At 30.7% G+C, this 12,987-nt stretch overlaps 1 protein-coding gene across 2 annotated transcripts; it reads right to left on the bottom strand.

Moving 5' to 3' along the window:
* Positions 1-602: 602 nt before the first annotated feature.
* On the bottom strand, positions 603-4,111 carry LOC105114313 (probable LRR receptor-like serine/threonine-protein kinase At4g08850). Of its 2 annotated transcripts, XM_011010830.1 has the most exons (4): positions 3,450-4,111; positions 1,336-3,161; positions 856-1,193; positions 603-719 (listed from the first exon to the last, which is right to left on the bottom strand). In XM_011010830.1, exons 1-4 carry the CDS (start codon positions 4,082-4,084, stop codon positions 678-680), a joined length of 2,841 nt encoding a protein of 946 aa, XP_011009132.1. In that variant the 5' UTR covers positions 4,085-4,111; the 3' UTR covers positions 603-677. The 2 variants fall into 2 exon arrangements, with proteins under 2 accessions (XP_011009132.1, XP_011009130.1); XM_011010828.1 differs by lacking the exon at positions 603-719 and having other exon boundaries at positions 721-1,193.
* Between the last annotated feature and the right edge of the window lie 8,876 nt (positions 4,112-12,987).

Below are 12,987 nucleotides of genomic sequence, written 5' to 3'. Positions count from 1 at the left end.
CTAAACATAAATTCTAATTAATTTGTTTATATATTTAAACTACCCTTGAAATATCCTAAATGGAAATGCTAATTAATTTTTATATTTTTTATATAAAAACTATTTTTATTTGTTATATTAATTTTATATTTGATTTGATTTTATATTATTTTACTTATTTTTCTACGTTTATTCAATGTATTTGTTTTTAAGAAATACATTGAATGGTATTATTGAAGCTTCAATCCAGCTCATCATGGTTGAATGGCAGCCTTTATCGATGGTCAATGTCTCCTTGTATTGGGAATGAGGGCAGTTACTACAAGATTCCACAATGAAAGTTTCACCAACCAGTAGACTGTTCTTTGGGTTTGAATTTTGTAATGAAATGATGGAAATTCATTTCATTAGAAAATTCAACATCAAGTTGGAAATTCATTGGTTGCTACCTTCTTACAGTTGATTATTTTGCCTACTGATCGAAGCTCTTGTTTATTTTTTTTTAATTGTTTCAGCGATAACTTAAAATTTAATTCCGTAGTGTATTGATCAAAATATTACAAATATTCTCAAACCCTTCATGCAAAGAAAAACAAATTCTAACGCATAAAACAGTGCCATCATAATTTGAAAGAAATGAAGTTCATATTACAAATAATTATCGTTCCAATTGATAATCGAATAGAAGTAGTTATACACTATGAGATTAAGAGATCTCCCAAACTTATTGTGCAAAATGCCTTAGGCAGCGGAGGCCACTTAGTGTGAAAAAAAGTTTGATGATAAAATTCATGTGGAGAAGAGATCTTAGATAATCGAATAGAAGTAGCCTTAGGCAGTGGAGAAGAGATCTCCCAAACTTATTGTGGAAAATGCCTTGGGCAGTGGAGGCCACTTGGTTGTCAGCTCGAAAGAAATTTTTTCCATTGTAGGCCGAGATTGGGGATTGGGTTGCAAGCATGCAAGTGCAATTTTCATCATGTGGACAACGCCCTCTGCTGCTTCTTTTTTAGGAAGCGAGATGCGGTGGTCTAACACATCCTTCAATAGAGTATGCTGAGCAATCGGTGGCATCGACGATGATGACGAAGATCCTGGTGATAGGAGTGCTGAAATGAGATCGCCTGGGTGCCTTCCTGTCATCACCTCCATTGTTACCACTCCGAAGCTGTAGACATCGCATTTTTCAGTCACCTTCATTGTGTAAGCTAGCTCTGCCAAATAAACATGATTATGCATGGTTTTTTATCAAATAGATGAAAAAAAGACTCTATAAGAAAAGCTAAAAAAACACTATATATTATCTTCACTATTACACATTATATAGTAACTTAATGTTGGAATAAAGCTACGCACCTGGAGCAGTATATCCAAAAGTACCTGCAAATGAGGTCCAGTTGGATGAGTCAGGCATCAACAATCTAGCTGTGCCAAAGTCGGAGATGTGTGCTTCATATTCCATGTCCAGAAGGATATTATTGCTGGTAATGTCTCGATGAATGATTGGAGGAGAGCAAGAATGGTGTAGATAGGATAAAGCTCCACCCGCCCCTTTCACAACGTTTAGCCTTTTCATCCAATCGAACTCAATTGCTTGTTCCTCACAGCTTATAATCTTTCTCAAGCTTCCTCTTTCAATGAACTCGTAAACCAAAAAAGAATGCTTTGCATGTGAGCAAAATCCATACATTTTCACAATATTTCGATGTCGAATATTTGCCAACACGCAAACTTCCTTTTCAAAAGCTTTAAAATCGGACAACTTTTCTGTTTGTGACCGGTGAAGTTTCTTCACAGCAACCACCTGTTCTGTTGGCATCACTGCTTTATAAACAGTTCCATATCCTCCTTCGCCAATGCAGTAGTTGGAGTGGAATTCCTCTGTAGCTTCAACGATATTCTCATACATCTTCTTCCCATCATGGCCCAATATCGTGAACATGTTTCGATCATGTTCATTTTCTGGCTCAGCGTTTCTCTTCCTAGCTCTTTTGCAGAGAATGAATAAAGCTCCAAACTCTAAAAGCAAGCTTCCTAAAAGAGGGAATACAATCAAAATCACAAGCTTGTTGCTCTTTCTCTTAACAGTTTTGCTGCTTGTTGGAAGATTGCATGGCTTTAGACCACTGGCATTGCCACATATACCCATATTATCCCTTAATGCCTCAAATGAAGCGTTGTGGAAGGCTTTGATATCGGGAATGGGGCCTTGTAGCTTATTGGATGATATATCCACAGTTGTTAAGCTTAGCATGTCTTTGAAAGTGCTCGGAATCCGTCCAGAAAGCATGTTGTGAGAGACATTCAGAGTTTCCAACGTTTGCAGCTGCCCAAGTTGCCTCGGTATCTCTCGAGTCAGGAAATTGCAGCTAAGATCAAGATCTTGAAGATAAAGTAGAAAGCCTATCTCACCTGGAATGCTTTCTCTAAATTTATTACCGCTGAGGTTCAGCATCAATAAATTTGAGCATTCCCCAAGTTGTTTTGGAATCAATCCAGTCAGATTATTAGATGCTAAATTAAGGATTTGAAGATCGGAAAGCATCTTAATATCTAAGGGAATGGCACCTGAAAGATGGTTGTTGTTAAGAAGAAGCTCGTACAACAACTTCAAACCCCCTAAATCTTTGGGGATGGCTCCTTTTAACTGATTTGATGACAAATCTATCAAGTGTAACTGAGCAGCCTTCCCAAGCTCTGGTGGTATCTTACCAGAAACATTATTGTTTGAGATTTTAAGGCTTGTCATGTTACGACAATCTCCCCATTTTGAAGAGAGCTCACCATAAAAATTATTGTAACTCAAATCAATATAACGCAGACGTGGATAGACACCAAAAACCTCAGAAATATTTCCTGTTAACTGATTCCAGTCAAGTCTTAGTCGGTGTAAACCAGTACAGTTTTTCAAGCTTTCCGGGATTGAACCTGAGAAGTAGTTGTGGGAAGCAGTAAAGATTTTCAATACTCCTCCATGGCATAAATCTGCCAGCAAATGACCCGTGAATTCGTTGGTATCCAAAACCAAAACCTTCAAATGGGTGAGATTGTTCATCTCTGAGGGCAATGGGCCGTGAAATTTGTTACCTGACAAGGCAAGGTGATAGAGAGATTCTAGCAACCCAATTTCCTGAGGAATGGGACTAGAGAGTTTGTTATGCCCAAGATAGAGCTCAGATATGCTTGTTAAGTTTCTAATAGAAGAAGGGATGGGACCAGAGAGTTGGTTAAAAGAAAGACCAAGAAAAGACAATTTTTTTAATTTTCCAATGGAATAAGGGATTCTACCGGTTAAAATATTACTCGACAAGTCAAGGTAATTGAGAGACTCTAACAACATAATTTCCTGAGGAATGGAACCAGAAAGTTTGTTACCCCAAACATAGAGTAGGAATAAGCTTGTCAAGTTTCCAATAGAAGAAGGGATAGGACCAGAGAGTTTGTTATCCCAAAGATAAAGCATAGATAACCTTGTCAAGTTTCCAATAGAAGAAGGGATGGGACCAGAGAGTTCGTTGGTAGACAGAGCTAGGAAAGATAAATTTCTTAATTTTCCAATGGAATAAGGGATTCTACCGGTTAAAACATTACTTGCCAAGTTAAGTTCATTGAGAGACTCTAACAACCCAATTTCTCGAGGAATGGAGCCAGAAAGTTGGTTCACGTAGAGATTAAGGAGAGCTAAGTTTCTTAATTTCCCAATTTCATGTGGGATGGTTCCAGAAAGAGAATTGTTCGCAAGGTCAAGAACAAAAAGATTACGGAAGGTCGAGAAGTTGAAATCATCAAGCGTACCTCTCAAGCCAAAACTTTGGAGTGTCAAATTGGTGACGCTTCCAGAATTGCCACAGGTGATTCCAATCCAGTTGATGCAAGGGCTGATGCCGACCCAAGAAGAAAGGACAGATTGGCTTTGGTTGTCAAGACTGGCTTTCCATTGGAGAAGAGCCTTAGCTTCTGTATTATTATTACCAAATAGCGAAGTTGTGGAGGAAGTGTGTTCAGCTAGAGCAAAGAAAGAAGAAGAATTGAATATGTGAAGGAGCAAAAACAGGATGTGGAGAAAGGAGGAGAAGAATGGATTGTTTAGTAAGGACGTCATCATGGTGTGTTTTTTCAAGAGATATAAGATATGGTTTGCTATTGTAGATGAGGCTCTTCCATGGAGAAGTACTATTTATAGGTAGGAAAACGTGATTAGAATGGTTTTTTTTTTTTTAAATCATTGATTATTACATATCTTCTCTAGTTAAGTTGAAATTAACTAGGCTAGTGATAGTGCATAAAATTTAAATAAATAAATTTATTATTATTTTCAATCCCTCTGTAAAATGAATTAAACACTCATCCTGGCTTTAAGAAGATAAAATAAATTTATTAAATTTTCCATCTTATCTTTTTTTTCCATTTTACTATTTCATAGAAAGAAATAAAATAAATTGAAAAAGATCATGAAATGGAGAAAAGGATCAAATTACAAATAGATTTAAGATCATAGGGATTAATTATTTATTTTCAAAGCTATTTCCAGTAGGATCAAATTCCATCTCAACTTCCTTTCCCCTTTCCATATCATAGTTTGCGACATTAACTGGAAAGTCCTGCGTTCACATGCACACTGCCTTGTGCATACCATGAATGGATAAAGGTCTCTAGAATGTCAAGTCTTCTCACTTTTGCTTTTTCTCTAAATTCTCGTGCTTGACAAGCAAGCAGAAAAGTAAATAAAGGGTGATAAAAAGCGAGGAATTCTATGAAAGAAACTTTAATCTCGAAAGTTTTTTCTAGCAATTTGATCACTTCAATATATTCTTTCTTTCTTGTACAGACTTAGATTGTTGTTAAGAGTAATTCGATGAGGGAAAGCTAGAGTTCATGCGAATACCATGTCTGCTGCAATGGTAAAATTAAATTATCCTTAAAATATTCTAAATAAGAATGCTAATTAATTTTTTATCATACATATTAATTTGTTATGATACTTTTACCTTGATGTGAACACATGTTCTTCCCCTCTTAATTCTTATATCTGATTTTCTAATTTTTAGCACTCAAGAAGAATAACATAACTTTAACTATATTTATGTGTTATTGGTATGCTTAGTTATATTATTATTATCATGTATTGACCTAATAAATTAATCACATTACAACTTAGTCTCTTATTGTATGTTTGGTTCTATTTATTAATTCATTGAGTTGTGAAAAACTCATCATTTTATCATTTCAATCTTATCGCAAGTTATTAAGAGTAGGTTTTTGTCTATACTCTAAGCTGATATACCCAACACTCTTTCATGACATGTATATATCTATACTCTAAGCTGATATATCCAGCACTCTTTCATGACATGTATATATGATGTAGTAATGTAGAGGGATAAGATAGTGTCTTGACATTGGAATGGGAGATTGCAAAACAGAGCTAGTTGTAATGAAGATTATGGCGATGTGTTTCTTTGAACAAAAGTGGACATAGAGAGAAGGTGCAAAGATTGAATGGAGTGTCTAATATCTGTCATTGGGGAGTAAGGAGAAGAGGACCTAGCTTTTCTTAGCTTTGTCCTGTTATTTTTGTTTAACCTACGCAGCGAGTATACATAGTGGCTCAATGAGCTAATCTACAACGATGACATGAATTTTGTTAGAACATATAGAGACTATAAGGCAGAAATTCTAACAGATGACATGAATTTTCAAAGTTTCGGACAACAAGCAAACTAGAAAGCATGAGAGGTCTTTGTAAACTAGTATTTTCAAATGAAGGACCGAACCTCAGGTTACTTGAACAACGTGAATATTACCTACGTGCACAAATTCACAAAAAGGAATGAGATTGAAGGATTTGTTAATAGAAAACCCTGACGCTAGTCCTTAAAGAGTTCATGCATGTTCCTTCTCTTCATAGCATCAAATCTTTCCTAATATAATCACTAAAGAAGGGAGTGTACATTTAAAATCACTAATAGATTTAAAATCATAGGGATTAATTATTTATTTTCAAAGCTATTTCCAATAGGATCAAATTCCATCTCAACTTTCTTTCCCCTTTCCATATCATAGTTTGCGACATTAACTGGGAAGTCCTACGTTCACATGCACACTGCCTCTAATGTGTATACCATGAATGGATAAAGGTCTCTACAATGTCAAGTCTTCTCACTTTTGACAAGCAGGCAGAAAAGTGAATAAAGGGTGATAAAAAGCAAAGAATTCTATGGAAGAAACTTTAATCTCGAAAGTTTTTTCTAGCAGTTTGATCACTTCAATGTATTCAATGGAAGATATCGTAATTGACGTGAAAGGGTTTAATTTGTGTCATGAAACACGAGCTGCAGCAAGCATATACGCATCTCTGGTCTTCGTTGAGTTTGTTTTCACACTTGTGAAAGCCTTAGATGGTCAGGGTCCTGCTATCTGTTGTTTACGTGTATCACAGGCTTTTAAGATACACAGAGATAGAAAGAGTGATGATAGGAATGAGACTTATTAAATCTTCTTCTTCTGTTATTCAATGATTCTGATTTGTAATTAGTTAGTTATATATATATATATATATATATTCTGTTATTCAATGATTCTGATTTGTAATTAGTTAGTTTTATATATATATATATATATATATGCAGCTGTAACCAACTTAACAGCATGTAACTAACTTGTAATTGACGTGAGACACACTTGTTTTGTAATTTCCAGTTCACCAACCCTTTCCATATTTTGCACTGAAAAGACAACGGAAAAGTGTATGTGAGAGACTCACGAAATTTCCATAATTGACTATGGATCAGTACCCGTAACAATCCATTTTTTTGAAGTTCTGTCGGATCTTGTACAGACACAGGTATGACCATATAAAATATATAAAAATAAATATTTTACCTAGCTACTTCTTGTTTTTTTCTTAAGTATTTTTTTAAAAATATATAAAAATAAATATTTTTTGAATATTTTTTATTTTTAATAACACTAAAAAATATTAATTTAATTATTTTTTATATTACATTTATTTTTAAAACATATCTAAACACAGGTTTGACCATAAAATTAAAAAAACTAAAAATAACAATCCTTTGTTAACAAAGATTCTTTCCAATAACAATTATTTTTTATAAGCTTTTAGGTTTAGCCAAGAGCATTGGGTTTGGTGACCATGTCTAATTAATTTTTTTATAATTTAATTTTTATAATAAAGTATTTAAACTATCTTATCCTAAATAATTTCTTTTTATAAAGGTTTTCTATGTTTTATAAAAAACTATTTAAATTACCCTTCAATTATCTTAAATAGAAACGCTAATTAATTTTTTTATAATTTTTTCATTTCTTATAAAACATATTTAAATTACACTTGAAGTATCTAAAATAATTTTTTTATAAATGTTCTTTATTTTTTATGAAAAAATTTAAACTATCACTGAATAATCCTAAATAGAAATTCTAACTAATTTGTTTTATTTGTTATAAAAAAAAACTATTTACTTTTAAAGCATCCTAAACTGAAATGCTAATTATTTTTTTATAATTTGCTTTCATTTTTCATTAAAAAATTAAATTATCCATAAAGTATCTTAAATAGAAATGCTAATTAACTTTTTATAAATACTTTTTATTTTTATAAAGAAAACATTTCAATTACCCTTGAAGTATCCTAAACAAAAATTCTAATTAATTTTTTTATATAATTGTTTTTATAAAATTATAATTACTTTAAGCTACACTTGAAGTATCCTAAACAGAAATTCTAATTAATTAAAAAAAAAACATTCAAACTACCCTTGAAGTATCCTAAAAAAATTCTAATTAAATAAAAAAATATTTAAACTACCCGTGAAGTATTCTAAAAAGAAATTATAATTAATGTTTTTTATAAAAGAAAATGTTTAAACTACATTTGAAATATCCTAAATAATTTTTTGATAATTGTTTTCTATTTTTTATAAAATAAATTAAACTATCCATAAGGTTTTCTAAATAGAAATTCTAATTAATAATTTCTATAATTTTTTTGTTATAAAAAAGTATTTAAGTTACTCTTAAATGCTAATTAATTTTTTTAAATAATTTTATATAAAAAATTAAATTATCTTTAAAGTATCATAAACAGAAATAATAATTAATTTTTTATCGCACATATTTGTTATGATACTGTATCTTGATGTGAACACATTTTCTTCTCCTTTTTCATTTTTATTTCTATATTTATGTGTTAGTGGTTTGTTTTGTTATATTATTATCATGTATGAACCTAATAAATTAATCACATTATAACTTACTCTCTCATTGTATATTTGTTCTATTTATTTATAGAGTTGTGAAAAACTCATCATTTTATCATTTCAATCTTTTCAACATATATATTAGCTGATTCGATGCAAGTTATTAACAGTAGGTTTTTATCTATGCTTTAAGCTAATATAGCCAACACTTTTTCATGCGGGCTTATGACCCAACACTCTTGTAACTGTTGCATTTTTTTAGATGACAACTCTCTCTCTTGCTTTCCTGCTAGTCCTTGTTACCTATTTATCAATCTGGCTAGAACAATGTTTACCTACTTCCTTGTTAAGAAAAAAAAAAAGAGAGATTTTTTTCTGATACCTAAGACTTTTCATGTCTACTTTACTTCTATCAGCAAGGATTAAATAAGCCTCTTTTGATGGTCTTATCATCCAAATCTTATCATCATGAAAGGATTTAGACTAAATAGTATTCTATCTCTAAATCCATGTTTTATAGCTCTAAATACAACTCAATGACTAAACAATATTCCAGTTTGAATTGCACTAGTATCTCTTTTCTATCCTCTCTTTGTCTTCTTTATTTCAGTAGTTAAACTTTGTGATGAACCCGCATTTAAGATGAACATTTAAAATAAATTAAAGGTATCTTATAATGTTAGATATGATATTATAAAACATACTTTAGTTAAAGAGTTATTGATACTTTAAGTGCAAAATGATGATATAAAACTTTAAAAAAATATATTTTTAAGTACTTATCACAAACCAAATAGGATATAAGACCTTTTGACCTAATGTTTTTTACCTAACCTAACTAGGTCGACCAGACCAAGTTGACCTAAAATGTTTGGTCCCACTATAAACTAAATAAAAAATCTTGGTTTGATCCAAAAACAAAACCAAAGCTAAAAAAAGATTAAACACCTAAAAGACAGAAGAAACTTAAAAATTCATGAATAAAACAAATTAAACACAAGAACATAAAGAACACTTAAAACCAAACGTAGTAATGTGGGTTCCAAATTAAACCGAATTTGATCACAACAAAGACATATACATGTTAGAAATCATGCAAAGATCAATAATCATATTTAATCATTTCAGTTATCACTAAAATATCACAATTTTATCAAAATAAGTTTCGGTTCTAAACCAAAACCCTATGATTAAAAGCCATTGAAATGGTGTTATTGATGTAAATAAACATTGGATTAATGGTTGATCATGCATAACAAAGGGTTCTGGGAATATAAATGAAACAAAACAAGTCAAAATCATATAGTTAAGGTAATGTTCTTGGGTAAAACACTGAGAACATTCAATGTGAACCTAACAATATGGCTTTTAAACCAGAGTAAATATGGGTGAATTAAAGATATATACATGTTGAAAATCATGCAAATATCAACAATATAAACATGTTACCATTAATTCACTTTGATTTTCAATGAATTATCATAATTTGATCAAAATAGGTTTTAGTTCAAAACCAAAATCTTAGAATTAAAAACCATTTAAACATATTATTAATGTGAGTAAAAGCTAGATTATTAGTTAATTATGCACAAGAAAAATGTATATGCAAAGAAATATACTAAAATTGATCCAAATCTAGGGGGTAAAACAATGTTCTTTCAGAGAACAATAAGAAATATACTAAAATTGATCCAAATCTAGGGGGTAAAACAATGTTCTTTCAGAGAACAATAAGAAATATACTAAAATTGATCCAAATCTAGGGGGTAAAACAATGTTCTTTCAAAGAACATTACCAAAACCTAGAGAAAACAAATCAGCCATGCCTAAAAATAGTAGCCACTAATAAGCCCAAAATGGTCCTTGTCTTTAACTCGATTAACATGAAATCTTAATCTTAGCAATTCTTTTTAACTAGAACAAAATTTTTTATTACTTCTTGATCATGGAGTTTGAGAACTTAGTGTTTTCTAATTGTAGGGTTGAATTGATAGTTCTTAGTTGCGGGGTTTGAAAACTTGATGCTTTTTAATTGCAAAGCTAACCTATCACTTCCCGATTGTGAGGTTTAAAAACTTAGTGATTTCTGATTGTATGGTTGACCTAAAGACTTTTCTTAATGACAAAAATCACTTTTTGACAATTCCCTACTAGTAAAGTTCTCCTCATTTTACTTTCTAATTGCAGGGTTTAATTGAGATTCCTTACTATCAAAACTTGATAATTCTTTCTTCGTAAACTCATTCTCATCAAAATTTTACTAGATGTCTTTAAATATGTTTCCTGAAAAAATTCAAAAATACTCATGTACTATTTTAGGGTTAGATGACATGCATGCATTCTTACCTATATTGAAATATAGCCTTTCCTTTTTTATGCTTCATTGTAATATGGTGCCTTTACTTGTTATCTAAGGCTTTTTCAAGGCCTTTTCCTATATTGAAATGTAGTGCCCATTCTCAACTCTTCGCAATAATTAATGCTCTCATTATTTATTAAGCTTGATCATGCCCTCCAAGTATGACATTACATGCATTACCATAAAAGATTTTAATAAATTATTCAACTTCTTGAATTATTTTAAAAACTAACATCAACTTAGCTGTGTGAATCTTGCTAATAGTTATCAAAAGGTTTTTTGATAGATGTCTTTAGTTGAACCATACTTTTCTTTCTTAATCTGAGTATTATCAATTGATTTAACTAGGCTTTTCTGCACTATCTTCATTAAAGATTTTCCTCGAGAGCTAATAATAGACTTTTAAAGATCATGCCCACTCTTACTTTATTGTTGAAATGAAATAAAAAAAATGCTAGTTTTGAAAATTAAATTGGTCAAAGACTCAATACACAGCGGCGGAACAAAGGGGTGGCAAGTAGGGGCCCGGGCCCTTGCAAAAAATTTAAAAATTTTATTTATTTAAATAAATAAGTTTTTTAATAATATATATATACATATTAATTTTGGCCTCCCCTGTAAAATTAACCTACCTCTGCCCCTGCCAATACACACCATTTATTATATGCAATCCTTTGATAATTTTGCATTTTAAAAATAGAAATTAACTCGATGTAAAATGAAAACAATTTGTATGGCTATTTTATGGTTCTTTGTGCTAGTTTTAATCTCTCATTTTAGGTATATCACTTGGTGGTACATGATAAGGTGTCATTGTATTGATTTCAACAATAAGAGGTTTGAGTCAAGACTAAAGGTTTTTTCAAGATAGATTGTCTCTTTTGAGCAACCTTTTTATCAACATGCATAATAACTAGTAACTTATTTCGTGAAGCCATAACCTTTATCAAAAAGTTATTCACATTTTAAGAGCATCATTTAATCTATCTTGAAAAGTCCTAGGTTGTAATGAAGATTATGGGGACGTGTTTCTATACAAATTGACGATCCAGTTCTTTGAACAAATGTAGACAAAGAAAGACGGTGCAAAGATTGAATGGAGTGTCTAATATATGCCATTGGACATGAAAGGAAAGGGAGACTATAAGGAGAAGAGGACCTAGCTTTTCTTAGCTTTGTCCTGTTATTTTTGTTCAACCTACGCAGCAAGTATACATAATGGCTAAATGAGCTAATCTACGACGAATTCCTCGTTAAATTACTCTCTGTAACTGTCAGAGGGCTAAAAAATGGCATTCTTCATATGTACAGCAATAAAAAAAAAATCATAGACGACTATGCAACCACTGGTTAGACAATCTATGACGGGCTGGGGAGATGCTCTCCCCTTTGGAGATGAACCAACAGATGCCTGTTGGAAGTGACATAGCCAGAAGATTGCTTCACTGCAATTTGAGGTTCGGTGTTCAAAGAAAAGAATGATTATCACACTGAAATTCCTGTTGTGTTGGTCTTCAGTCTCCTCTCAGCTGCAAGAGCAGCAGCCACAGACGGGGGCAGTTGTCTTGGTTTTCCATCGCTTTCTGGTACAGTGGACGTCACTGTTGCAAATAGGGACTCAACATCCTCAAAATTGTTGCAAATAGGGATGTGTTGAAGAGTCACTTCCTATTAAATTAATATAAAATTTATTTATATGTATCTTAAATTGTATCATGGCTTATAATTTATTTATATGTTAAGGATAAAAAATATTTAAATTACACTTAAAGTATCTTAAATAATTTTTTTATAAATGTTTTTTTATTTTTTATAAAAAAATTTAAACTATCATTGAATAATCCTAAACAGAAATTCTAATTAATTTGTTTTATTTGTTATTAAAAAAAATATTTACCTTTAAAATATCCTAAACTGAAATGCTAATTATTTTTTTATAATTTGCTTTTATTTTTCATAAAAAAAAATAAATTATCCTTAAAGTATCTTAAATAGAAATGTTAATTAACTTTTTATAAATATTTTTTATTTTTATAAAAAAACATTTCAATTACCCTTTGAAGTATCCTAAACAAAAATTCTAAATAATTTTTTTATATATTTTTTATAAAATTATAATTAATTTAAGCTACACTTGAAGTATCCTAAACAAAAATTCTAATTAATTAAAAAAACATTTAAACTACCGTTGAAGCATTCTTAAAAAAATTATAATTAATGCTTTTTATAAAAAAAATATTTAAACTACATTTGAAATATCCTAAATTTTTTTCTATTTTTTATAAAAATAAATTAACTATCCATGAAGTTTTCTAAATAGAAATTCTAATTAATAATTTTTATAATTTTTTTGTTATAAAAAAATATTTAAGTTACACTTAATGCATCCTAAACCGAAATGCTAATTAATTTTTTTTATATTTTTATATA

Source organism: Populus euphratica, unplaced genomic scaffold (assembly GCF_000495115.2).
Source record: "Populus euphratica unplaced genomic scaffold, PopEup_1.0 scaffold513.1, whole genome shotgun sequence".
NCBI classification, from domain to species: Eukaryota; Viridiplantae; Streptophyta; class Magnoliopsida; order Malpighiales; family Salicaceae; genus Populus; species Populus euphratica.
This window is presented reverse-complemented; position numbering and strand designations above follow the sequence as displayed.

What these genes read in the sequence shown, in the direction of transcription:
- LOC105114313 (XM_011010828.1), bottom strand. Translation starts at nt 4,084, where the DNA reads ATGATGACGTCCTTACTAAACAATCCATTCTTCTCCTCCTTTCTCCAC. An exon ending in TCTATTGGAAACTTGACAAG is followed by an intron (nt 3,162 to 3,449) that starts GTTATCTATGCT and finishes AAACTTAACAAG; the next exon opens with CATATCTGAGCTCTATCTTG. An exon ending in TTTTGGATATACTGCTCCAG is followed by an intron (nt 1,194 to 1,335) that starts GTGCGTAGCTTT and finishes TTTATTTGGCAG; the next exon opens with AGCTAGCTTACACAATGAAG.